Raw genomic sequence first — 27213 nt, 5'->3', positions numbered from 1 at the left:
TAAAAATTCCTTGGAAGAACAGAAAGCATATGCACACTATATATATAATTAAACAATCCCCAAGAATTAACTGTCACGCGCCGAGCCTACACCCTGGATGTGGCCGGCACTCGGAGACCATCGCTGGCCCCAAGCGAACCCTTGCCTTGCTTACTTACTCAGCGGAAGACTTAAACACAAGAGATATAGCTCATGCAATAACTTAAAAGATAATAACTTGGCCAAAAGTGGCATCTCAAGTCTTAAACGTATACAACTGAAATGAATAAGACTAAAGAACTAATACTATCTGTCTATGAAGCCTCTTAAACAAGAGGGATGTCGGGACAGGACCCCCGATCATCCTAACAACTGAAAACTAGAAAGCAAACGATAAAAGAGTCCTCCAGAATGCAAGGAGGCTCACCAACTGACTCGGAGTGCTGAACCTGATCAACGAGGCGCTAGATGTTGATCCTGGTTACCTGTGTATGCATCATAATACGATGCAGGCCAACTGACATCAGTACATTGAATGCACGCGTATGCGAGTTGGAATGCTAAACATAACATAGGCTTGAAAAGATTCTGAAAGAAACACTTACCTTGGCTCTTCTCAATTCATGACTAAACTTAACTGAACTCATTTCATTATAAAGCAGTTTAAAACAAGTGCAATATAAAGAAAACGGAAAACTGTTTAAAACATGGTGTAAACTCAAAATCATAATACCATAAAAGGCATACCATGATCCCTCTCAAAGTCTACTTGTGCAATGCATGAATGAAGTCCCATACTCCCATTCATACTAAGCAAAACCCCTTGAGGAATCATGCAATTACTACTGTGGGAGTTTCTCTAACTGATAACCACCACTATGAGCCTAAGTGGTGATACAGCGTTTTTACCATCACGCTGCCAGACTGTCCTATACTTGGTCGTCATATAGAACTACTTAACTTAGTGGATCCACTGGTCTATGCTAAAAGCATCTTAAAGAGTCATCTAAAAAGTATGATCATTTACTACCCATGATGGCTACATGGTTTATGGAGACTTGAGTTAATATGAACTCACATCGATCCCCATATCGGTGCTCAATACTACTCCCAAAATATACTTAGCTCATATATTTGTAAAAAACAAAACTCTTTCTTTGAATTGAGATAATTACTCAAAACTTAGCTTAAAAGTTCTCTTGAAATCGATGTTCCCTTTCTTGCTCAAATGTGAAAACATTTATAAACTCTTTGGGAATACTTAGTCCCCTTATAGCTTTTTGAGAAATGAACTCAACTCTTTACTCTTTGCTTAACTTGAAACTTGAGCCTAAAAACGAAGTTAAAACATTTGTTAAAGACTCTTGCAAACTTTAAGAAACTTTGTTTTGACTTGCTTCTTAACTTCTAGACTTGACTCTTAACTTCTTTGACTTTGATCTTAACTTCCCTTGAATTGAATTATGGATTCAAGGTTCATGATCTCATGTTTATGGATGATTTCATGATGTTTAGATGTACCTTAGAGTGTTGGATTCAACTAGAAAACGTAGGTACATCGATTAGAAACTAGTACGAAAAGATGGGGGAAGAATGGGGTGAACTGGCGTCCCTGGCGCTCTGAGAGGCGTGGGGCGCTCTGGCTGGCGCGGCGCCCTAGCCCCATTACCCGGGTGTTCTCGATTTTTCTTCTCCGTTTTTCATCTCTAAGCCTTCCAATCTTCCCTAGTTCCTTCCCCAAACACTTAGGATCAATTGAAACCTCAATACACAACCAATCTAACTCGAAAACAGCACGGAAACATAAATCAATTCAACCCCCAAGCATCAACAATTCAACCAACAAGAACTTAACGAATTTCAACAAAGTTCTTCAAGAACTACCTAACTTTTCATTCAATCAACAACCATTCTCTGAATAGAAATAAGATGAGAGTGTGGGTGAACTAGCCCAACACGAAAAGATCTCACATACCTTAATAGGGATCACCCCTGACGAATTCCACTCGCAAGCTTGGATGATCTTGATGAATTTTTGCCTTTTTCTCCCTTTCTTTCTTCTTTTCTCTCTTCTCCAAGCCCTAAGCGTATTTCTCAATTCTCCAAACTGACTAAGTCATGTTTTTACCCCAATAAATCCCTAAAATCCAATTAGGAAATTAAAGAGAAAAGACTACTTTGCCCTTCCCTAAATCCGGTTTGGGACTTTCCTCAATCCAACAGCCCAAATTTCAAAAGGCATATCTCACTCATACGATGTCGAAATCATGCAATCTCGGCGGCGTTGGAAATATATCTCCAAGGTCTTTCCAACCATATCAATAGCTGCTCCTAAATCCTCCTGAGCTAGGAGTTATGGCTGTTTGAAAATGGCCAAAACTCACTTTCTTAACTTAAGACAAAATTTCCAGATTTCCTTATTCTTTCCGAAAATCAATATTTTCATATTTTAAACTCTTTATAGTCGTTTCTAGGTGCGGGATGTTACATTAACAATAATAGACTAATTGAGAAATAAATAATATGTGGAATATTAATATAGAGAAAGCTATTTTATTATAATTTTCTAATTATAATTGTAGAATTCTCAAGCAATTATGGAATAGGAATACAATCTTATTATCATCAAGTGATAGATACTATGTTTGACTACAATCCAATGAAGTCAAATATTGTCAAAAATGATTCATCTAAAAATTATAATAAGCTAGTGATATATCAGAAACCCTAACACCTTGATGTAGACCTCAGTTACACTAAAAGATCCAATTGATATATAAATTACCTATATATTCCTACTAAATAAATGAAGAAGAAAAACTAAGACTAATTAAAACAAACACATTGCATTTACTCTAAATCCATCATTTTTAATTTCCAAGAACCTCCGATGAATTCATGCAGCAGGAGCGTAATCATAGTCTCCATCATCGTCATCTCCTTCCAAGTATGCTACAGGAGCATAGTCGTAATCTCCATCATCGTCATCTCCTTCCAAGGATGCTACAGGAGCATAGTCGTAATCTCCATCATCTTCATCACCTTCCAAGGATGCTGCAGGAGTATAATTATAATCTCCATCTGGACACGATCTTCTCTTTTCGAAACCAATAATCTTAAAAATGGTAGACATTTTATATCTATCTCTTCTTAGAAAATAGAAATATTGAACTATGAGATATTGGATATGTTGTATGATATATCTCTATGAGAAGATGTGAAAATTAATGGTATTTGTCTTGTGTATAATGATAGGTTAAGAAATCATTTGCTTATATATAGGTAGGAGCCAAATGTGGACTCTTTTGGACACGTTAGGAAGTGTGTTATGTTACATGAGGAATGTGCATATATAGCCATAAGCTTGGCTCAAAAATTTCACTTTACATGTCATTAAAAAACTTTTTGAAAGAACAATTTTAGAGAAGAGGGTAAAATTTGTTATTTGATTGTTTTGATGTTTTATTCTAGAATAGCTAGTTTTGATAGTATTATTATACTATATTGTATGATATAAAATAATATTATTTTATATTTCGAGATTATTATTCTGATTCCTGATACTAAAACAAATTTTACTTAGCGTGGAGAAGTGTGAATGGCAGGTGGAAGTGTGTACTATCTATGTGTATGCTTAGTTGGCATGCCACCTAGACATTGTATCACTGCTAGAGAACAAATATATTGACTATAGTCTATATCCAAATATATGGTGATGTTGATATATATCTACTTTGACTATATATTCTAAAATGTCAACATTTTTTTCATTGCATGGATTCTCAAGTACATGAGTTTATTAACTACCCTTTCATTCGTGATAGAGACGAATTCAACATGTAATATATGGTATATGTCTTTCTTAATCCGAAATATCTAGCGAGAGGTTTATTTATTTTAACGTATTTTTAAAAACAGATCCAGTAGAAAAGGGAAGGGATATATAGGTTAGAGGATTAGAGAACATTGCTATGAACCACAATATTGCGGGGATTTGGATCCAGTCTCGCCCACAACTGGTTCAAAAGGGAAGTATCATTCTATTTGGAGGTAGGAAAATCATGATTGAGATAGCGAATTAGAAGTTATGAAACTTGGGTATGAGTCTTTTGTCGAAATGTTAATATATATTAATATATTCATTAATATTTGTAAATAAATATATATATATATATATATATATATATATATATATTAATATTTATAAATATGTATTTGTAATCAATTCAGTTACTATTATATATTAATTAGCTTGTAATCGTTATAAGAAATTATAAATTTCAAATTATGAATTAACACCCTCTTTACAATTGTTTGGAATTGGATTTAAAACGGAATATTCATAAGAGAGTTAATTACTCTCATATGTTGAGCTTTTGGGAATTAATGCTTATTCGATCGATTCTATCCTAGTTTATTAAGGCATGACTTATATTCTCCAACACACATTTATATATGGGTCTGTTTTTTCAATCAATCTTACCCCGATTTAATAGGACGTGACTTATATATGCAAGTCAAAAAGAATTTATAACCAACCACATGGAAAACTTCTTTGATAATCGGTGACGGTTGAGGTATAATTTCAGAATATCTATCTGCTCTAGTATAAGCTTGAAGTTCAAAATCAACAAAATAAAAATTGAATGACTATCTATGAAACGAGATATATATCGAATAGACAAATCTATTTTATAGCTTCTTAGCTCATTATAATATAAATATGTGACCAATTATTATGAAATATGAATACTATTATTACAATATCATTAGTACTTGAATTTTTTATATATAAATTCATTTTTTTACTACAATCACATCATTGGTGATCTGCCAATTGCCATAGGTTGTTCAAATTAAATGCCTAAAAACGAAAGATACATCTAATGAAAATTGGTACATAGTATTAAGTAAAAAACCCCAAGCTAATTAAGGTTCTTGTACATAGCTAAAATTTGTGTTCTTTTTGTAACTGTTTGGACCAAGAACAACAAAAAGAATTATAAATTCATGCTGCAGGAGCATAATCATAGTCTCCATCATCGTCATCGCCTTCCAAAGATGCAGCAGGAGCAAAATCGTAATCTCCATCATCGTCATCGCCTTCCAAGGATGCTGCAGGAGCATAGTCATAATCTCCATCATTATAATCTCCGTCTCCTTCTAAGCATGCTGTTGGAGCATAATCATACCCATCGTCACGGTCATCATCTCTATCTGAACATGACCTTCTTTTTTGAAATCCGATAATCTTGAAAATGCTAGACATTGTATATTATCTCTTTCTTCTTGGACTATAGAAATATTATTTAGATAATTGTTGGCTATTGTATGATCTATTAGACAATATGTGAGTTTTTGTAGTGTGTATTATTGGTGAAGAAACCACTTGCTTATATAATGGAAAGAGCCAAATGTTAGACTTATTTGGACACATTAGGAAGTGTGTTATGTGACATGAAGAATGTGTACATCCATATGCTTGGGTGCATTAAGCTATACTTTTGGGGTTGCCACTTCCAAAATTCACTTTACATCTCATCCATCATATTCCCTTAGTTAGATATTTTAAAATTATATAAATGAGGTGACATATTTAAAATCACTATTTCAACTCTCAAAGTCTTTGTTTCTTAATTTTTTTTTTGACAATTTAGACGACATCACATAAATTGAAATAAAAGAGTATAAAACAAAAGGCAATGATTAGAGCAGAAGAGTTGCAATGCAACTAAACAAACGTGTGATAGCTATCTAGGAGAGTTTGAGTTGTTAATAAACTCTACAAAATTAGAAACAGATTTAACATTTTAATTTGATGGATTTGTTTTTAAGGAAAAATTACCGTCAAATATCATTCGGTCATCTAGTTTACAAAATATGTACACAATTACAATGTATATGTAATAGGGAAAATGTGCAAAATAGTTAACACTTAAACCATAGTAAATCTTATAGCTACTGTTTAGGAAAATTCTAATTCGCAGCTGTAGTTTCACCCAATCTTGCTATTCGCCTGATTTGAATAAATCCAAAATATATAATTTCAAAATTTTGTATATGCTTACCCTATCTATTTGTATACGGTTTATGAAAAATTCATAATAAATTATCCTCTTTGTATATTGGCAATTCAAAGTATACAAACGGAGTTCTGAAAATTTCCTAAATGTATAAATATAAAATGTGTATATACTTACCCTATTTGTATATATGTTTGCAAGCGAAATATACAAACAAAAAGAAATATACAAACACAACCTTCATATCAAACGAAACTATAGCTATGAAGCGCAATTATCGAAACTATAACTATAGAGCCTTATTATGTCTATTATGTTTATTATTTCTAGATTTTTCTCTATGTAATATACATCTTATACTAGATATATATATAATATACATATCTATAGACAATATATACCGTCATAATATATAGTTAATGTACACTTCAACCATGTTGATAATTAAACTAATTGACTAAAGATGGTACATTTACGTAAATTTTTCTATTGTTTTTATTATGATTTTACTACTAAATTATTAAGTTCAATCGAATCGAAAGCACTCGTTAGCTACATCCATTGGCGGACCTACCTTGTGCATAATGGGTGCTTAAGCACCCACTAACTTTTGTGACAAACTTTACTATTTATGTGTAAAATTTAGAATTTCGTTGAAATGTATTAATTAAGCACCCATTCTATGTAGTAATTTTCGAGTTAAAAAAACTTGAGCACCCATAATATAAAATTTCTGGATTATTCTCTACATACTACATCTTCCACATTTTCAGATATGCCAGTGCCATTATTCTCCCAATTTAAAGTGCAACTTTATCTTCAGGTAAATTGAAAAGCCAAAACAATTTTTTGCCAGCAAGACGTGTGCATAGCACGTGGAAGTAAGTTTTATCTACGTGGATGCTTCGTTGGCATGCCACATAGACAAGGTATTTGTCAAATTCTCTAATGATAATATATGGTAGCTAGATAATTATAATTAATTTATAGATAGTGAAAGTGTTATTATTTATATCAAAATTGGCAAATCGTACATATCTACTATGGTTTTGTATGAAGATTTTTCATTTTATAAAATAGGATACCAATGCTTAACATATATCTTAGGGTTTTCTTAGAAAGAAGAAATATTTCTTTGATCACGCAGCTGGAGCATAGTCATAATCAGCATCATCATCATCGTCATCTCCATCATCCTCGAACCATGTAGCTGAAACATAGATACACCCTATGACATGGTGATCCATCGTCGACGTAGACTCATAAACATGACTACCAATGTCATGGTTGCCCCTTTTAACATGGTAATCAAAGAATGTCAAATTACAAATTGAGTTCATCAATATTGTTGAAATTTGAGACATATTGTTGGAAATTTTTGTTTCAAGATTGAATCAAAAGAGAAGATAGTTAAGGGAAATTGCAATTGATATATGAGTTGAGAAGAAAAGGGGAATATATAAGGATGCCTAGTGAGTCATGACATAATTATGTGCTCAAACTGGCTCCACAAATGTACTCTAAATGATAGAGCTAATTAAGTCGTGGCGGATTCAGAATTTTCAAGTAAAATTCGAAAAAAAAATGTAGTGTTTGAAATTTGAATTTGGAACGCCAGGGTGGATATTAAACCACCTAATCATTAAGCCAATGTCTAATCTCATGTTCAGGAGGTTCAAAATCTGTATATATATATAAAATTTATTTAAAATACCTTGTATATACCGTGTAATTTTTTTACCGAGGATATTCGAATAACCCCCTCGCTATCCTCTAAATTTCCCCAGAGCTAATTCAACCACATTTTTATCATGATAGGATACTATTCTGTAATTTCTATCGTCAGATCATTAATTTGAGAAGATAGAGAGGTTATCTTCAATATACTCAAATATTCACCTATCGATTAAACGATTCAAGTATAGTTCAATATGTCCTTTGACGACAAATGCAAAAATGTCGACATTCTTTTGTGCATGAATTCTCAAGAACCATTCTTCAGAGTTATTCCAGATGCAGAGCTTTAATTTATGGCAAACAAAAAGAAAAAAACAAATTAAACTATTTATTCTTGCAACAATCTTATAAGGTTATAGTAATAATACGAGATGACGACACGCTTCAATATGATAATCGATAAATAAACTAAACATATGTTGTGATTTTAATTTTACAACCCTATTATTAAGAAGAATCTTATTTTTGCTCAAATGAAAAAACTAAATCTCACATGAGTGGACGCGTTGAAATATAAATAAACTACTATGCATGCCATATAAAAGTTCTTCAAATGTAGAAATATTAATGATACATTGCATCTATTAAACTAATGATATTTCAATGTCAAACTTATATAAACCTAGATATTATTCCTCAATAAAAAAAATAAAGGACGTACTAGCTAAAACCAAGATTCTAAATTACTTCCTCATGTGTGACTTAGACATAGTAGTCGTTGTGTTTATTCTAAATCCGCCACGATCAAGAGCATCCAATGAATTAATTCATGCAGCTGGAGCATAATCATAGTCACCATCATCGTCATCTCCTTCCAAAGATGCAATAGGAGCATAGTCATAGTCTCCATCATCGTCATCTCCTTCCAAGAATGGTGCAGAAGCATAGTCATAGTCTGCATCGTTGTCATTACCAACTCCTTCTAAGCATGTTACGTTACTGGAGCATAATTGTATCCTTCATCATCTCCATCTGAACTCGACCTTCTCTTTTGAAATCCAATAATCTTGAAAGTACCTGACATTGTATTTATATTTGGACACGTTAGGAAGTGTGTTATGTGACATTTAGAATGTGCAGATTGGGAATTCACTTTACATGTCATAACAATATATGAGGAGTTTCACCCGTTAAAAATAAAGAGCCAAAATCAACAGCCGATCTTGATGTTATACTTTAGAATCAATCCAAAATCAACAAACTTGACTATGTCGACAAATGATGGATCGTTTAAGAAAATCGACAGACTATCTCAATTAAAATTGAGGGACATTTATCAATTTCTTTAAATAAAAAAACAATCTAAATTTATTTTGAGAAAATAATAGCGTGCATAAATTTTGTGTATTGATTTTTAATCCAAGTATTTGCTATGACATTAAACAACTCTACTACTGAACCACACATGCTCTTCGATGAAATTCTTTTGTTGTTTCTTAATTTATATTTCTCAACCATAGTTTTGCACTTAAAATAGGAACTCCGTCAATTTTCTTATTAAAAATAGGGAAAAGGGTCAAATATGCCCCTAAACTATTCGAAAAGGTCTAGATATACTCTCCGTTTAAAGTTTGGCTCACTTATGCCCTCACCGTCCAACTTTTAGTCTAGATATGCCCTTATGGGCGTTAAATGCCAAATGGAATTGCCACGTCATTTTTACATTACCACGTGGCATTTATATTAAAGGGAAAATGGTCAAATATACCCCTAAACTATTCTAAAAGGTCTAGATATACCCCCTTTTAGATAAACTACCCGACTCGTTTTCAACAGAAAAAATTCAGTAAATCCCGAAAATGAGTAATTGACTAATAAAAAATAGAAAAAATATGAAAAAAAATAATATAAAATTAATGCCAAAAAATCACAAATAAATATAATAACCTTAAATTCAACAATTTCAACAATTTTTTTAATTTTTTATATTTTTTCGATAAATCCCTAAAATGAGTAATTGATTAATATAAAATATGAAAAATATAACCTAAAAATTCAGCATAACGTCATTTTCTTGAATACTCATTCAACTATAAATTAAAAATAAATTACTGCAAAGTTATTTGTTTCTATAAAAAAAAAGCCACTTATCTTTTGGCATTTCAATCACAAGATCTTTAATCGATCAATTATCAATATGTACAGTGATAAAAATTATTTTAAACAAATTGGTTATGTGTATATGTAATGTATCGATATGTATATAAATAATATTGTTATTGTATAAATAAAGTATAATCATGTATAAATGATGTATATTAATGTATAAGAGATTTATATACATCAAAATATATTGTTTATATAATAAAGTATACATTGCATACTAATTTTTTTTTCAATTCCAACCAACTCAAATCGCCTCTAAACAGTCTCAAAATTCAGATATGAACTCCTCTTAATGTTTCGAGTCTTTTGATAATTAAATTATTCACGCAAAACGATTTACATTATTCAATTCCAAGTTTTCAACCAACTCAAATCTCCTCTAGATTGTCTCAAAATTTCATATATGAGTTCCTCTAAATGTTTCGAGTCTTTTGATATATTATTCACTCGATTCACATTTGCGGCAAATCAAATTTTAAAATTTGAGCTTCAAAGCTCTTCAATGGTTGATTTCAACCGATATATTTTTTATATGAGGTTCCATTGTCTAGTTCGGTACATGCACATTTATGGACCGAAGGTCTTTCCACCACCGGTCCACCGTCAAGTTTTCTGAGGTCCACATCGGACCTAGCTTTGATATCATATTAAATTAAGTCTGGGTCTAACTCACATTCAAAAGTTAAGATCAAAGTGAAGAGAATTACCTAAATTCTATTTTAAAACCCAAGATTTCATTTATTCATCAATGTGGGACACTCCATTCATCATTACTTCACCCAAAGATGTTAATAATCGAGCCAGAAAGTGAATTTTAAAAACTAGATATATATTCATTCAAAGTAAAATACTTAGATTAAAACGAAGGGCGTATAATCTTTTATCATCAAGTGAGATTATATTTGACTACAATCCATGTCACTGCTTTTCATAACTTAATAATATATTGTATTTAAAAAAAATACATCTAATAAATTATTGATCTTGATCAGAGTCCCTAACAACAGATTAATATATAAACCTACATATGTCCTCTTTTGACCAAGAATATAATAATAAGTGTATATAAATATTCACTTTATTTTAATTTAGGTGTATTGCTTTCCTTTTTTGTTTGTTTAAAAAAAATCTCAAACTTTCTATATTAAGTAACTCTTTAATTTAAACATATATCCTTCCTGACATGCTTAAGAATAAGACTAGAAAATTTAAAGACATTTTGATATATGTTATACTGGTCTTTACTTTAAATTTTCACAAAAATTAATATATTTTTTATTTTCTTAATTAAACTTATATCCATTGAAAGAACGACACTTTAAGTAAAAACAAAGAGAGCATAATCTTATAATCAAGTGAGACAATATTTGACTACAATCCATGTCACTGCTTTTCATAAATTGATACCAAGATATTGTATAAACTAATAAGCTAATGATCTTGATTAGGCTCCCTAACAACACCAGAGACCTCATCAACTAAGTATTATTAATCCAAATTATTTCCTCTTTTCTTTTTTTTAAAGGACTAGTATTATTAAAACCAAGGTTCTTACTTCTTAATTCCTAGTTAATATCTAAAACATCCTTATATTTGAATTAGACAACAATAAGCTAGTTTGACCAAAAATATTGTGTCTATTCTAAACTTTTCTCTAACAAAAACCTTAAAATGAATTTATTTCATGCAGCCGGAGCATAATCATAATCTCCATCGTCATCTCCTTCTAACGATGCTGCAGGAACATAGTCATAATCTCGATCATCGTCGTCTACTTCCAAGAATGCTGCAGGAGCATAGTCATAATCTCCATCATCATCACCATCTCTCTCTAAACATGTTGCTGGAGCATAATCATAATCACCATCATCATCTCCATCCAAACACGACCTTCTGATTTTCTCGAACCCAATAATCTTGAAAATTCCAGACATTCTATAATTACTCAGAGAAATCTTGAAATATGAGCTAGATATATATTTAGATGTATACTTGTACCTCTTTTGATAAGATGTGAAGATTAATGTTATGATAGGTAAGGTAACAAAATGCTTATATATAGGAAAGAGCCAAGTGGGCACTCATTTAGGCACGTTAGGAAGTGTGGCTTCGACATGAAAAATGTGCAAAGCCATATGCTTGGCTCCAAAATTAACTTTACATGTCATAGTATTTAATTGTTATATATAATAATGAGTGTTAAAAGGTTACATATTCTCAATATATTTTGGTGGGAATAAATTCTCTCTATCTTCAATGAGCCAAAAACAAATTTAGTGTGTACATGATAAGTGGAAGTGTGTTTAATCTACGTGGATGCTTAGTTGGCATGCCACATAGACAAGGTAATTTGACATCAAAAGTATGCAAAGATGTGTACATTTTTTGTGCATGAGTATTAATGTTTAAGAGGTTGACTATATTATATACCCTTTCATGCATGATTATATTTATGTCTATACATTTGTTTGGAATAGGATCCAAATCAGGATATTCATAAGAGTTATTCTTAACTTTGGGGAAAAAGAAATACTCCAATGCTATTTTTTCAACTATATATTAAAAATAAATTAGTGCAAAGCTGTTTGTTTATATCAAAAAAGTCACTTATCTTTTTGGTATTTCAGTTACAAGGTCTTTAATGGATTAATTATCAGTATGGACAGCAACAAAAATTATTTTAGACAAAATGGCGATATGGATATGTAATGTATCAATATGTATATATAATGTATCAATATTGTATAAATAATGTATATTAATCTAAATATTAGAGCTGTCAATATGGGCTAGCCCACCCCATTCGGGCTAACCCATACAGACTTTGACATTTTACGGGCCAGGCCAGGCTAGCCCATTTTTGGTGTGGGCCAGAAAACGGTCGGCCCAACCCACAAGTACGTACGTGGGCTACAGGCTTGCCAGGCCAGCCCACTTTTTTAAAAGTTATATATTTTTTTATAATTATTAAATTAAATTATAAATTATAATTTAAAAATATTATCATAAATATCGATAAAACAATATTACATGGTGTTAATGTTACTACTTGTTAATCAAATCCACAAATAAAATTATCTTTATAATATTTATTAAGTTTTTTTCAAGTAAAAGTATAAATATCTAAATAGAAATATTAACCTAACTGTTTTGCAATGATCACAATAAAACACAAAAATTATGACAATATTCCAACCATAAAAATGTAAAAAATAAACCCCTTAAAAAATCATGAAACTTATGGCGTATCTAACACTTCATGAAACCTATGGCGTATCTAACACTTCATGATTATCTTCATCAAGCATATCTGAATCAACTTGTGGGAAGGTTGTCTTTACATCTTCATTTTCATATGTAATTTATATGCGGTTTCAATTAGTTAAATATTAAAAAATAACTAAATTGAGAATTATAATATTTAAATGTACACAAAAATATATTACTAGTTTGAGAAAAACCATGTAACCAGTTTCGAGTAGCAACAAGTGTTTGGACTTTTTCATGGTGGATGCAACTTCTATTCTCAGTGATTTCCTAAAAAACTTTAAATAGATTTGAGTTTGGATCTCTTTAATTTTAAATTTTAATATTATATTATATTTTTAAATTAATTTGTATTAGCCCACGGGCTTGCCCTACCTATATTTCTCAAGCCCCACAAATCAACAGGCTTATTCAGGCTGGGCTAAAAAGCCCTTTTTTTAAATGGGCTCCAAAATTTTTAGCCCAGTCCTATTAAATCCCGGGCAAGGCCAGGCCGGCCCAACAGGCCTAGCCCATATTGACGGCTCTACTAAATATATTATTTATATAATAAAGTATACATTGCATATCATTTTTTTAATCCCAACCAAGTCAAATCACCTCTAAACAGTCTCAAAATTTTAATATGAGTTCCTCTCAATGTTTCGAGTTTTGATAAATTAAATGATTCACGCGAAACGATTTACGTTTTCCAATCCCAACCAACTCAAATCTCCTCTAAACAGTCCCAAAATTTAGATATGAGTTCCTCTCAACGTTTTGAGTCTTTTGATATACTATTCACTCGACTCACGTTTGCGGCTGATCGAGTTTCAAATTTTGAGCTTCGAAGCTCTTCAATGGCTAATTTTAACCAATATATTTTTTATATGAGGTTCCATTGTCTAGTTCGGTGCGTGCACATTTATAGCCCAGAGGTCCTTCCACCACCGTGTCAGGTTTTATGAGGTCCACATCGATCCTAGCTTTGAGTATAACTCACACATCAAAAACTAGATCAAAGTTAAGATAATTGCCTAAATCTTATAAAAGAAACCCAAGATTTCATTTATTTGTCCATGTGGGACAGTCCATTCATCACTACTTCACCCAAAGAAATTAATGATCGAGCCAGAAAGTGAATTTTAAAAACTAGATAAATATTCATCCAGTAAAATACTTTAAAAAATAAATCTAATAAGCTATTGATCTTGATTAGAGTCCCCAACAACAGAGTAATATATAAACCTACATGTGTCCTCGTTTTTCTTTCTAAAATAAGGACTAGGATTATGAAAACGAAGGTTCTTAATTCTTCCAACTAAACTTCCTTATGTTTGAATTAGACAACAGTAAGTTTGACCAATAATGTTGTTTCTATTCTAAATTTGTCTCTACCAAGAGCCTTCAATGAACTTATTCAGGCAACCGGAGCATAATCATAATCTCCATCGTCATCTCCGTCTAACGATGTTGCAGGAGCATAGTCATAATCTCGATCATCATCGTCTCCTTCCAAGAATGCTGCAGGAGCATAGTCATAATCTCCATCATCATCACCATCTCTCTCTAACACATGCTGCTGGAGCATAATCATAATCACCATCATCATCTCCATCCAAACACGACCTTCTGATCTTCTCAAACCCAATAATCTTGAAAATTCCAGACATTCTATAATTACTTAGAGAAATCTTGAAATATGAGCTAGATATATATTAGATGTATTCTTGTACCTCTTTTGATAAGATGTGATGATTAATGTTATGATAGGTAAGGTAACAAAATGCGTATATATAGGAAAGAGCCAAGTGTGCACTCATTTAGGCACGTTAGGAAGTGTGGCTTTGACATGAAGAATGTGCAAAGCCATATGCTTAGCTCCAAAATTAACTTTACATGTCATAGTATGTATATTTTTATATATAATGAGTGTTAAAAGGTTACATATTCTCCATATATTTTGGTAAGAATAAGTTCTCTCTATCTTAAATGAGCCAAAAACAAGTTTAGTGTGTGCATGGCACGTGGAAGTGTGTTTAATCTACGTGGATGCTTACTTGGCATGCCACATAGATAGGATAATTTGACATCAAAAGCATGCAAAGATATCGACATTTTTTTGTGCATGAGTATTCAACTTTAAGAGGTTGACTATATTATATACCCTTTAATTTCATACATTTTTTTGGAAGAAGTTCTAAATCAGGATATTCATAAGAGTTATTCTTAGCTTTTGGGAAAAAAGAAATACTCCACAACTAATTTTCTCACAAGTCATCTTATGGATTTGATTTCTTAAATACTCATTCAACTATATATTAAAAATAAATTTGTGCAAAGTCACTTTTTAAATGAGAAAAGTCACTTATCTTTTGATATTTTAGTCACACGGTCTTTAATGGATTAATTATCAATATATACAGCAACAAAAATTAATTTAAACAAAATGACTATAGATATATATATAATGTATTAATATTGTATAAATAATAAATAATTATGCATAAATAATGTATATTAATGTATAAGAGATTTATATACATCAAAATATATTATTTATATAATAAAGTATACATGGCATAAGATTATTTTTTAATAAATCCCAACCAACTCAAATCGTATCTAAACAATCTAAAAATTTAGATATGAGCTCCTATCAATGTTTCGAGCCTTTTGATAAATTAAATTATTCACGCGAAACGATTTACGTTTTTCAATCTCAACCAACTCAAATCTCCTCTAAATAGTCCCAAAATTTAGATATGAGTTCCTCTCAACGTTTCGAGCCTTTTGATATATTATTCACTCAACTCATGTTTGTGCCAGATCAAATTCTAAAATTTGAGCTTCGAAGCTCTTCAGTGGCTAATTTCAACCGATATATTTTTTATATGAGGTTCCATTGTCTAGCTAGTTCGGTGCGTTCACATTTATGGACCGGAGGTCTTTCCATCACCGTGTCAGGGATTTTGAGGCCCACATCAAGTCTAGCTTTGATACCATATTAAATTAAATTTGAGTTTAACTCACATATCAAAAATTAGATCAAAGATAAGAGAATTGTCTAAATTTTATATATAAAAGAAACCCAAGATTTCATTTATTTTTCAATGTGGGACATTCCATTTATCAATACTTCACTAAAAGAAGTAAATGATTGAGCCAGAAAGTGAATTTTAAAAACTAGATAAATATTCATTCAAAGTAAAATACTTTAAAAAATACATCTAATAAACTATATATAAAACTACATGTGTCCTTTTTTTTCTTTCTAATAAAGACTAGGATTATTAAAACCAAGGTTCTTAATTCTTCCGACTAAACTTCCTTATGTTTGAATTAAACAACAGTAAGTTTGACCAAGAATGTTGTTTCTATTCTAAATTTGTCTCTACCAAAAGCCTTCAATGAACTTATTCATGCGGTCGGAGCATAATCATAATCTCCATCATCATCTCCGTCTAACGATGCTGTAGGAGCATAGTCATAATCTTGATCATCATTGTCTCCTTCCAAGAATGCTGCAGGAGCATAATTATAATCTCCATCATCATCACCGTCTCTCTCTAAGCATGTTGTTGGTGCATAATCATAATCACCATCATCATCTCCATCTGAACACAACCTTATTTTCTCGAACCCAATAATCTTAAAAATTCCAGACATACTATATTTTACTTAGAGAAAACTTGAAATATGAGCTAGATGTATATTTGTACCTCTTTTGATAAGATGTGAAGATTAATGTTTTGATAGGTAAGGTAACAAAATGCGTACATATAGGAAAGTGCCAATTGTGCATGTCACGCCCCGAGCTTACACTCTGGGCGGGACTGGCACTCGAAGATCATTGTTGGCCACAAGCAAACCCTTGGCCTGACTTACTTACTCAGCGGAAGACAGTATTCATACTTAATGATCAATAACACTTAACTGAACTAAATCAACTGAGAATGTTAAAAGCTAAACATTCAACTTGGCCAAAAGTGGCAACCCAAGTCTTAACAATAAGAAATGATATTGAAAAGACTCAAAGGACTAACATCTGACTGTCTATGAAGCCTCTAATAACAACTGAGATGGATGTTGGGATAGACCCCACAACATCCTAATGAACTAAACTAGAAAGCAATGAAATGGATCCTCCGGAAAGCAAGAAGGCTCACCAACAGACTCTGGACTGCTCACTAGATCAACGATGCGCCGGAATGCCGATCCTAGTTACCTGTGTCTGCATCATAATACGATGCAGGTCAACTGGCATCAGTACATTGAATGTATGAGTATGTGAGTTGGAATGCTAAAATAACATAGGCTTGAAAGAATTTGAGAGAAACTGAAGAACTTACCTGACTCAACTCAACTCAACATGACAGAACTCATTTCAATATAAAGCAGTTCAAAAGCAAGTGCAATATAAAGAAAAGTTGTTTAAAAACATGATATCAACTCTGTGTGTATGCAAGACACAAATAACTCTGAAATGTATTTAGAAATACAATGAACTGATGTATATAAAAAAATACAATAACTTATGTGGGAGTTTCTCTAACCGACAACCATCACTTAAGAGCTATAGTGATGATACAACGATTTTCCTCACGCTGCCAATCCGGATAAAAAAAAAAAGGCCAAACTACCCTTAAAAATCCGGATTCGGACATTTCCTTAATCCAACAACCTAACTTACAAAGGACGTAACTCACTCATAAAAACTCGGAATTGTGCAAACTCGGTGGCGTTGGAAAGATAAATCCAAGAGCTTTCCAATCATATCTGGAACTACACCTAAATCATCCTGAGCTAGGAGTTATGGTCGATTGAAGTTGACCAAAATCTCAATTTTAACTTAAAAATTTTCAGATTTCCTTGTACTTTCCAAAAATGATTATTTCAAGTTCTTAGCTTCTTTCTAGCTATTTCAAGTTGTGAGATGTTACAGTGCACTCATTTAGGCACGTTAGGAAGTGTGACTTTGACATGAAGAATGTGCAAAGCCATATGCTTGGCTCCAAAATTAACTTTACATGTCAAAAGTATATATATTTGCATTGTATATATACTTTTGATGGGAATAAATTCACTCTTTCTTGAATAAACAAAATTTAGTGTGTGCATGCCACGTGGAAGTGTGTTTAATCTACGTGTATGCTTAGTTGGCATGCCACATAGACAAGGTTATACTTGCAGAACAAAATATATATGTATAATACATAAAAGTGCTCTTTAACTTGTCCTTAGTTGATATATATATAAGGTTAAATATGTAGACTGACACGTCCTTTAATTTGACATCAAAAGCATGCAAAGATGTTGACTATATTATATACCCTTTCATGCATGAGAACAGTAACATCTTTACATTCGTTTGGAATAGGATCTAAACCAGGTTATTCTTAGCTTCTAGGAAAAGAAATATTGTCGGCTCCAAGGGCGGCTCAACGTAATTGGGGGTCTAAAGCAAAATTTCAATTGAGGTCTAACAAATTTCATATATATTTATTTTTAAAATTATTTTTATAACTATTTAGATGCAAATTATTACTTAATTTTTTTTATAAATGATTTTTTCGAGTACTTCTTTTTATTTAAAATGACTAGTTTTAGGTAAAATTTTATCAATTAACGTTGAAAAATATTATTTTATTAAAGCAATCATTATATGAATTGTTAGCACAATTCTATAAGCAATAAGTTGACAAACTTTAAGCAAAAATGAGTTTAAAAAAATAAATAATGTGAATGTTAGAAAAGAAATATAAAAAAAAAAAAAAAAAAAAATATATATATATATATATATATATACTTTTTATTATAAATAATTAATTTTTTTAATAAAAAAATAACACATAATTTGTTCTTGGTAAAAATTTGAGGCCTTCCAAAATTGGGGGCCTAAGGCATATGCCTTAACTTTTATAAGGCAGAGCAGCCGCTGGTCGGCTCCGTTCATTTTTATTTGTTCAGTATATTAAAAATAATTGTTTGATTTAATTTGTCAGTTTAGAAAATCAAGAAACAATTTATCATTTTGTATATATTTTACCTTTGCTATTGAGTATTATTATTATTCATTTTTCAGCATTTAGATGACTTATAATTAATAGAAGTGATGTGTTTTTATTTATCGTTTCTTAAAAACTACACAAGTAAAGATGGACAGAAAAGGTAAAAAAACAATATTATTCATAGGTCTTCTTATGAAATTGATTTCTTAAATTGTTATTCAACTAGTAAAAATAAATTAGCAAAGTTATTTCTTTATATCACAAAAGTTACTCATCTTTGAGACTTTGACTATTTTAATCACAAGCTAAGGTCTTTTTGTTTTGAGTATAAAACACTTATCTTTATTGTTAAATTAGATTTGAACCTAACTCACACCTCAAAAGTTAGCTTAAAAGAAAGAGGATTGCTCAAGTATTATAAAAAGCCCTGAATTTCATTCATTATCCCTCCACGCCCAGATCCGGACATTCTTTTATATATCAGTGGTTCCCATTGTTTGGCCTGGTGCATGCACGTTTATGGACCGGAGCTATTTCCATCTTGTGCCAAGTTTCCAAGGAGGCCACTTGGGTTTGGCTCGTATACTATGTTAAATTAGGTTTGAGCCTAGCTCACCCTATACCTATCTCAAAAGTTAGCTTAAACTTTATTATAAGAAACCCTAGATTCCATTCATTTGTCAAAATGGAACACTCAGTACTCGACTCGTAAAATCTCTTTTTATACTAAATAATTATTAAAAAAAAAAGTTCCAAACTTACAGAATTGTTACGTGCAATTGTTTTTTGGTTGCTTAAATTCATTTAGCTACAATTCATTTTCGAATTTTACTGCTAACACAAGAAATCCACTAATTGAAGATAAATGACCCAATTTAAATTAGATCAATATTAGCAAGCTATTTTATATTATATAATTCGTTCATATAATATTATAATAAACCACGTGACTAATTATATAGGAATAATTAATTAAGGTACGATTATATGATCAATACTTGAGACTATGTTTGACTACAATATCCATGTCACTCTCTGCATAAATTACTAAAATATTATTTTTTTTAAAAATACATGTAATATTAATAAGCTAATTAATTACATTCTCAAAGTCCCTAAGTTGGACTAAACACGTTGGGTCTATTCTAGATTCGCCATTGTCAAGAATCTCTAATAATTTATGCTGCTGGGGCATAATCATAATCTCCATCATCGTCATCTCCTTTCAAAGATGCTGCAGGAGCATAATCATAGTCTCCGTCATCGTCATCTCCATTCAAGGATGTTGCAGGAGCATAATCATAATCTCCATCATCGTCATCTCCTTCTAAGTATGCTGCAGGAGCATAGTCATAATCACCTTCGTCATCTCCATCTGAATATGACCTTCTGTTCTGAAACCCGATAATCTTAAAAATGCTAGACATTCTAATTAAATATAAGATATTGGATGTTGTATATATGATCTCTTTAATATGGAAAATGAAGAATTAATGTTTTAATTTTGTGGTGTGAACAGGTGAGGTAACCATATGCTTATATAAAGAAAAGAGACTAGTGTCGACTCATTTTGACACATTAGAAAGTGTGTTGTGTTACATGAGGAATGTGCACAACCATAAGTTGGCTCAATTTAAGCTACTTTTGGAGTTGCCACATCCAAAATTCACTTTACATGTCAATTATTATTATATATACACACAAATGTGCTTTAAAGATTATTCTTTATATTTCTTGGTTGTGGAGATGGAATATAAACAATCAAAATCCATTAAAAGTAGCATAAATTTTAAAAATAAATTAATCATAATCCTTGTTGCTATCTTTTCGATTTCATAACGTAGTCTATTCGCCACAAAAAAATTGTAGAATAAAAGAGGTTAAAGTAAAGTCTTTTGAAATAGGTGCAACTTGCTATAAAAATTAAAAGTGTGCATGCCACATGGAAGTTTGTAGTAATATCTATCTATGTGCATGGATGCTTACTTGACATGCCACCTAGACAGGGTTGAGCTAACCTTGTTCAAGCGATATCTTTTCGTCGAAAAATTATGTTGTATAGATAGGTTAAGTATAGTTGATTTATATATATATATATATTAATGTTGACACTATTTCATCATACAAGGTGAATAATTAGTGAAACGGTAGAAGGGGTGTAAAAGGGTTTTTTATTTCAACAGCTTTTTCTCTATTTTTTTGTGTGTTTACTAATTTATATTTTGACATCATTTAATAAAAATCGTGATTCCACGCTACTGAGGGGTTAGATTATAGAAAGAATATGTCCTTTGATGGAAAATGTAAAAATGTCGACACTAATTCGTTTATTGCATGAATAATGCTAAAGTAGGAGCTTAAAGTTTAGTGGCACTTGTCAATGCTTTATTTCCTCATTACATCTTGAACAAATAATTGATTTTAGCAGGTTCAAATATTTAAAGTTTTATGTAAATGATAAAGAATTTTTTGATGCGTCGATGAGTTTTAATATTGAAAAATTGACTTTTCTTACATTACCTTTTAACATTAATGTCAAGCAACTATAAGTTGATGATAATAGTACACTTCTCTCCAAATAGATTTACTAACTCACAAGATGAAGACGATATCTGTGAGGAAGGCGAGGAAGAAAATATGTTGGATATTCAGTATTTTGCAGAAATAATTAGGAATGCAGATATTTCTTGTAATAATAAAAAGAAGCATGAAAGAAAGAATAATTGGGATAACTATAATTAGAAAACTAAGGAGTTTGTTCCATGATAATAATCAATGAAAATTATATTCAATGAAACTATACAAAAAAAATTATGCTATCTATGTATACGTATACCTTAAGTAATGTTTACAAGGAGATGAAAAAAAATATTTTTTCTAGGTTACATTTGAAGTTATGATAAATATAAGGGAAAATTACTATATACACATATATACTTACCTTAATATTCATTTATCCCTACTTTTTTTTTTAAAATTCAAAAATCCCTTAATTTCCCCAATTAATGAAATCTTCCGGATACATAAAGATTTCACTCCTTTTTTCAGCCAACACCCACATTTCCCACTATCCATTTCACTCCGCCATTTTATTCCTAAATTCTCTCCACTTCTTTAGCAGTTACAAATTTCAAATTCATTTTGATTTTCAGAAGGAGTCTCTCTCAAGTTTATCACTTTCTAAGTTTCGAATAGGTAGGAATTTTATTCTCCATTGTTGTCTTCTTCGTGTTTTTTATTGATACATATGGATCAGGGTCCATCATTTAGTATTGGTGTTTCTCAAATAAATTCTACTAATGTTAATCGTACATATGATTCTGACGATGAAATGTGGGCTTGAAAACAGATTCAAGCTATTGCATGACACATTAGCGATGAAGGACAAGAGCGTTGTCAATTCAAAAACAAAGGTTGGAGAAACCCCCCAAAAAAAGGGGAAGAAAAGTGGCATCTATCATTTTCCGACCCACACCTCCTAGGGTATGTGTTTACACAAAATTTAATATTTTTTTGGCTTCGTTATGGAGTTGGTTGTGTTTGGACATAAATAGTTTGATACATTAATAGTGAAGATACATTACCTCTCAATTCAATGTTTTCATAGTCTATTAGACAATTATTGGTTTGTAATCGATTAATTTTGTGTTTTGTTGATACATTAAAACTCTAATTTTATGTTACATTGACACATGTGGTCTGTTGGGTCAAATTAAGAGTCCTTTAACAATGAAGATACATTTTTTACAATTCAATGTTAGTGTAGTATGCTGCTGATTTTGTTTTCTCCTTATACATTAGAACCCCAAATTTTTAGCACTGTATTGTATAGATTCAATTTTTAAATGTATCTCATATTCATTAATGTTTTTCATTTATGTATCTTCAATCATCTTATTCTTAGCTTCTAGGAAAAGAAATATTGTCGGTTCGGTTAATTTTTATTTGTTCAGTATATTAAAAATAATTGTTTGAGTTAATTTGTCAGTTTAGAAAATTAAGAAATAATTTATTATTTTGTACCTATTTTACCTTTGCTATTGAGTATTGTTATTCGTTTTTCAACATTTAGATGACTTATAATTAATAGGAGTGATATAATAAAATCATGTTTCTCTTTATTGTTTATTAAAAAAGTACACAAGTAAAGATGGACAGAAAGAGTAAAAAATAATTTATTATTCATAGGTCATCTTATGAAATTGATTTCTTAAATAGTTATTCAACTCGTAAATATAAATTAGCAAAGTTATTTCTTTATATCAGAAAAGTTACTCATCTTTGACTATTTTACTCACAAGCTAAGGTCTTTTTATTCGGTGTATAAAATACTTATCTTTGTTGTTAAATTAGATTTGGACCTAACTCACACCTCAAAGTTAGCTTAAAAGAAAGAGGATTGCTCAAGAAGAAGCCCAGAATTTCATTCATTACCCCTCCAAGCCCAGATCCAAACATTCTTTTATATATCGGTGGTTCCCATTGTTTGGCCTGGTGTGTGAACGTTTATAGACCGGAGCTATTTCCATCCAGTGCCAATTCCCATGGGGGCCACTTCTGTTTGGCTTGTATGCTATGTTAAATTAGGTTTGAGCCTAGCTCACCCTATACCTATCTCAAAAGTTAGCTTAAACTTTATTATAAGAAGCCCAATTAAGATTCCGTTCATTTGTCAAAATGGGACACTTAGTACTCAACTCGTAAAATCTCTTTATATACTAAATAATTATAAAAAAAAAGTTCCAAAATTACAGACTTGTTACGTGCAATTGTTTTTTGGTTGCTTAAATTCATTTAGCTACAATTCATTTTCGAATTTTACTGCTAACAGAAGAAATCCACTAATTGAAGATAAATAACCCAATTTAAATTAGATCACTATAAGCAAGCTATTTATATTATATACTAATTCGTTCATATAATATTATAATAACCACGTTACTAATTATATAGGAATAACTAATTAAGATACGATTATATGATCAATACTTGAGACTATGTTTGACTACAATATCCATGTCACTCTCTGCATAAATTACTAAAATATTTTTAGAAAAATACATATAACATTAATAAGCTAATTAATTATATTCTCATAGTCACTAAGTTGGACTAAACACGTTGGGTCTATTCTAGATTCACCATTGTCAAGAATCTATAATACTTTACGGTGCTGGAGCATAATCATAAACTCCATCATCGTCATTTCCGTCCAAAGATGCTGCAGGAACATAATCATAGTCTCTGTCATCGTCATCTCCATTCAAAGATGCTACTAGAGCATAATCATAATCTCCATCATCGTCATCCTCTTCTAAGAATGTTGCAGGAGCATAGTCATAATTACCATCGTCATCTCCGTCTGAATATGACCTTTTGTTCTGAAACCCAATAATCTTGAAAATGCTAGCCATTCTAATTAAATATAAGATATTAGATGTTGTATATATGATCTCTTTGATATGGAAAATGAAAAAAATTATTGTTTTAATTTTGTGGTGTGAATAGGTGAGGTAACCATATGCTTATATAAAGGAAAGAGACTAGTGTGGACACATTTTGACACATTACAAATTGTGTTGTCTTACATGAGGAATGTGCACAACCATAAGTTGGCTCAATTTAAGCTACTTTTGGAGTTGCCACGTCCAAAATTCACGTTACATGTCAATTATTATTATATATAATATATACACACACAAATGTGCTTTAAAGATTATTCTTTGTATATCTTGGTGGTAGAGATGGAATATAAACAATCAAAATCCATTAAAAGTAGCATAAATTTTAAAAATAAATTAATCATAATCATTGTTGCTATATCTTTTCGATTTCATAACGTAGTCTCTTTGCCACAAAAAAAAATGTAGAATAAGAGAGGTTAAAGTAAAGTCTTTTAAAATAGGTGCAACTTGCTGCTATAAAAATTAAAAGTGTCCATGCCACGTGGAAGTTTGTAGTAATACCTATCTATGTGCAAGGATGCTTAGTTGGCATGCCACCTAGACAGGGTTAAGCAGGTTAGAGCAACATATCTTCGTCGAAAAATTATGTTGTATAGATAAGTTAAGATTTGATTTTATACCTATATATATATATATTATTGTTGTTCATCATACAAGGTGAAGAGTTAGTGCAACCGTTGAGTGGGTGTAAAAGCATTTTTTACTTCAAAAAAATTTTTCTTCAGGTTTTTGTGTCTTTACTAATTTATATTTTGACACCACTTAATAAAAATCGTGACTGTGGGGTGAGAGTGAGAGTCTAGGGCTGTTCATGGTTATGGTTAAACAACCAAATCGAACCGCTATTTGAATCAAACTGATTCAAAAAACCGATATTCGGTTTGATTTGATTAGGTTTGGTTTTTGAATTTTGAAAACCGATACTATTTGGCTTGGTTTTTTTTTTTATAAAAGAATATCCGCAAAAATAATCAAACTGAACCGTTAAATTATATATATAAATTTTATAATTATTTATATATTATTCATAAATATTAAATTTTAATTAACTTAAGTCTTTAACTTTATTATTTTCTTAAGCTCAACACTTAAATTTCAGCCCAAGTATTAAAATCCTAATTCTAACTCAACCAAAAATTTATTATTTAAGTGATTTTTACATTTGGAGCACTGATTTTTTTTTTTTGGTTTATTAGGAAAAATTCTCAGTTGTCACAACATGCAAGATTCAATATGTTATATATTTATCCAAGACAACTCTGCTAATATTGATTTTCCACTACATATACATTGCTTTCTCTTTTTAGATATAAGTCTTCTAACAGGGTAATGAGTTTTTTTAGTCTTGTTTCAATTGTTCTATGACTAGTATTGCTTAATAAAATTTACAATAGCTTTTCTGTTTTTTTATGTACTATGAATTTGTGTCTATCGAGATGCATATGCTCTCAAAAAACTATATACTTTCAAACCAAAATAACCAAAAAAATTGAACCAAACCGAACCAAATCGACGGTTATTTTTTTTATTTGGTTTGGTTTGATTTTAGAAATTTAAAAACCGATTAATTGTGGTTTGGATTTGGTTTTAACCAATAACCGAACCATGAACACACCTAGGTGAGACTATAGAAAGAATATGTTCTTTGATGAAAAATGTAAAACTGTCGACACTAATTCGTTTATTGCATGAATAATTCTATAGTAGGAGCTTTAAGTCGACAATTGATTTTAGCAGGTTTTAATATTTAAAGTTTTGTATAAATGATAACGAACTTTTTGATGCGTCGATGAGTTCTAATATTGAAAAATTGACTTTTCGTACATTACCTATTAACATTAACGTCAAGCAACTATAAGTTGATGATAATAGTATATTTCTCTCCAAATATTTTTACTAACTCACAAGATGAGAACGACATCTTTGAGGAAGGTGAGGAAGAAAATATGTTGGATATTCAGTATTTTGCAAATGTAATTAGGGATGCAGATATTTCTTTTAGATAACAACGTAATAATAAAAAGAAGCATGAAAAAAAGAATAATTGGAATGATTATAATTAGATAACTAAGGAGTTTGTTCCACGATAATAATCAATTAAAATTATATTCAATAATAGTATACAAAATTCTTTACGCTATCTATCTATCTATCTATCTATCTATCTATCTATCTCTCTCTCTCTCTCTCTTTCTCTCTCTCTCTCTCTCTCTCTATATATATATATATATATATATATATATATAACTTAAGTAATGTTTACAAAGAAATGAAAGAAATATTTTTCTAGGTTACATTTGAAGTTATGATAAATATAATGCGACATACCTTGAGTTCTTTGGAACCATTTTTTATATTATTTCTTATTAATTAATGGTTTCATACTTCCATATTTTTAATCCAATTATATCATATGCCAGAGGCTAAATTTGACTTGTGATAAAAATTCCTTGGAAGAAAAGAAGGCATATGCACACTATGTTTGACTACAATCCAATGAAGTCAAATATTGTCAAAAAAGATTCATCTAAAAATTATAATAAGCTAGTGATATATCAGAAACCCTAACACCTTGATGTAGATCTCAGTTACACTAAAAGATCCAATTGATATATAAATTACCTATACATTCCTACTAAATAAAAG

General features: G+C 30.9%; 2 protein-coding genes across 5 annotated transcripts in view; one reads left to right on the top strand and one right to left on the bottom strand.

Annotated features, from left to right (window-relative positions):
* LOC125811564 (uncharacterized) overlaps positions 1-27213 on the top strand; it is a 116706-nt gene that overhangs the window by 36095 nt on the left and 53398 nt on the right. The gene's annotated exons all lie outside the window — the stretch shown is intronic.
* Positions 11359-27213, bottom strand: part of LOC125811582 (uncharacterized) — a 29084-nt gene continuing 13229 nt past the window's right edge. For 2 of the 4 annotated variants that reach the window (XR_007441923.1, XR_007441924.1), the window contains exons 2-3: positions 14721-14765; positions 11359-11735 (exon numbers count right to left, since the gene is read on the bottom strand). Coding sequence is in view for 1 of the 4 variants with exons in the window: in XM_049491102.1 (XP_049347059.1) it covers positions 11528-11735 (208 nt within the window). In the remaining 3 variants the exon portion in view is untranslated. Of the gene's footprint in view, positions 11736-14638; positions 14766-27213 lie in introns of those variants that run through there. The other 2 variants (XM_049491102.1, XR_007441925.1) reach the window with 2 other exon arrangements.

Source organism: Solanum verrucosum, unplaced genomic scaffold (assembly GCF_900185275.1).
Source record: "Solanum verrucosum unplaced genomic scaffold, falcon-dt-bn FXZP01000238.1, whole genome shotgun sequence".
Taxonomy (NCBI): domain Eukaryota; kingdom Viridiplantae; phylum Streptophyta; class Magnoliopsida; order Solanales; family Solanaceae; genus Solanum; species Solanum verrucosum.
Note: the sequence above shows the minus strand (reverse complement) of the source record. Positions and strands in the feature narration are given on the sequence as shown.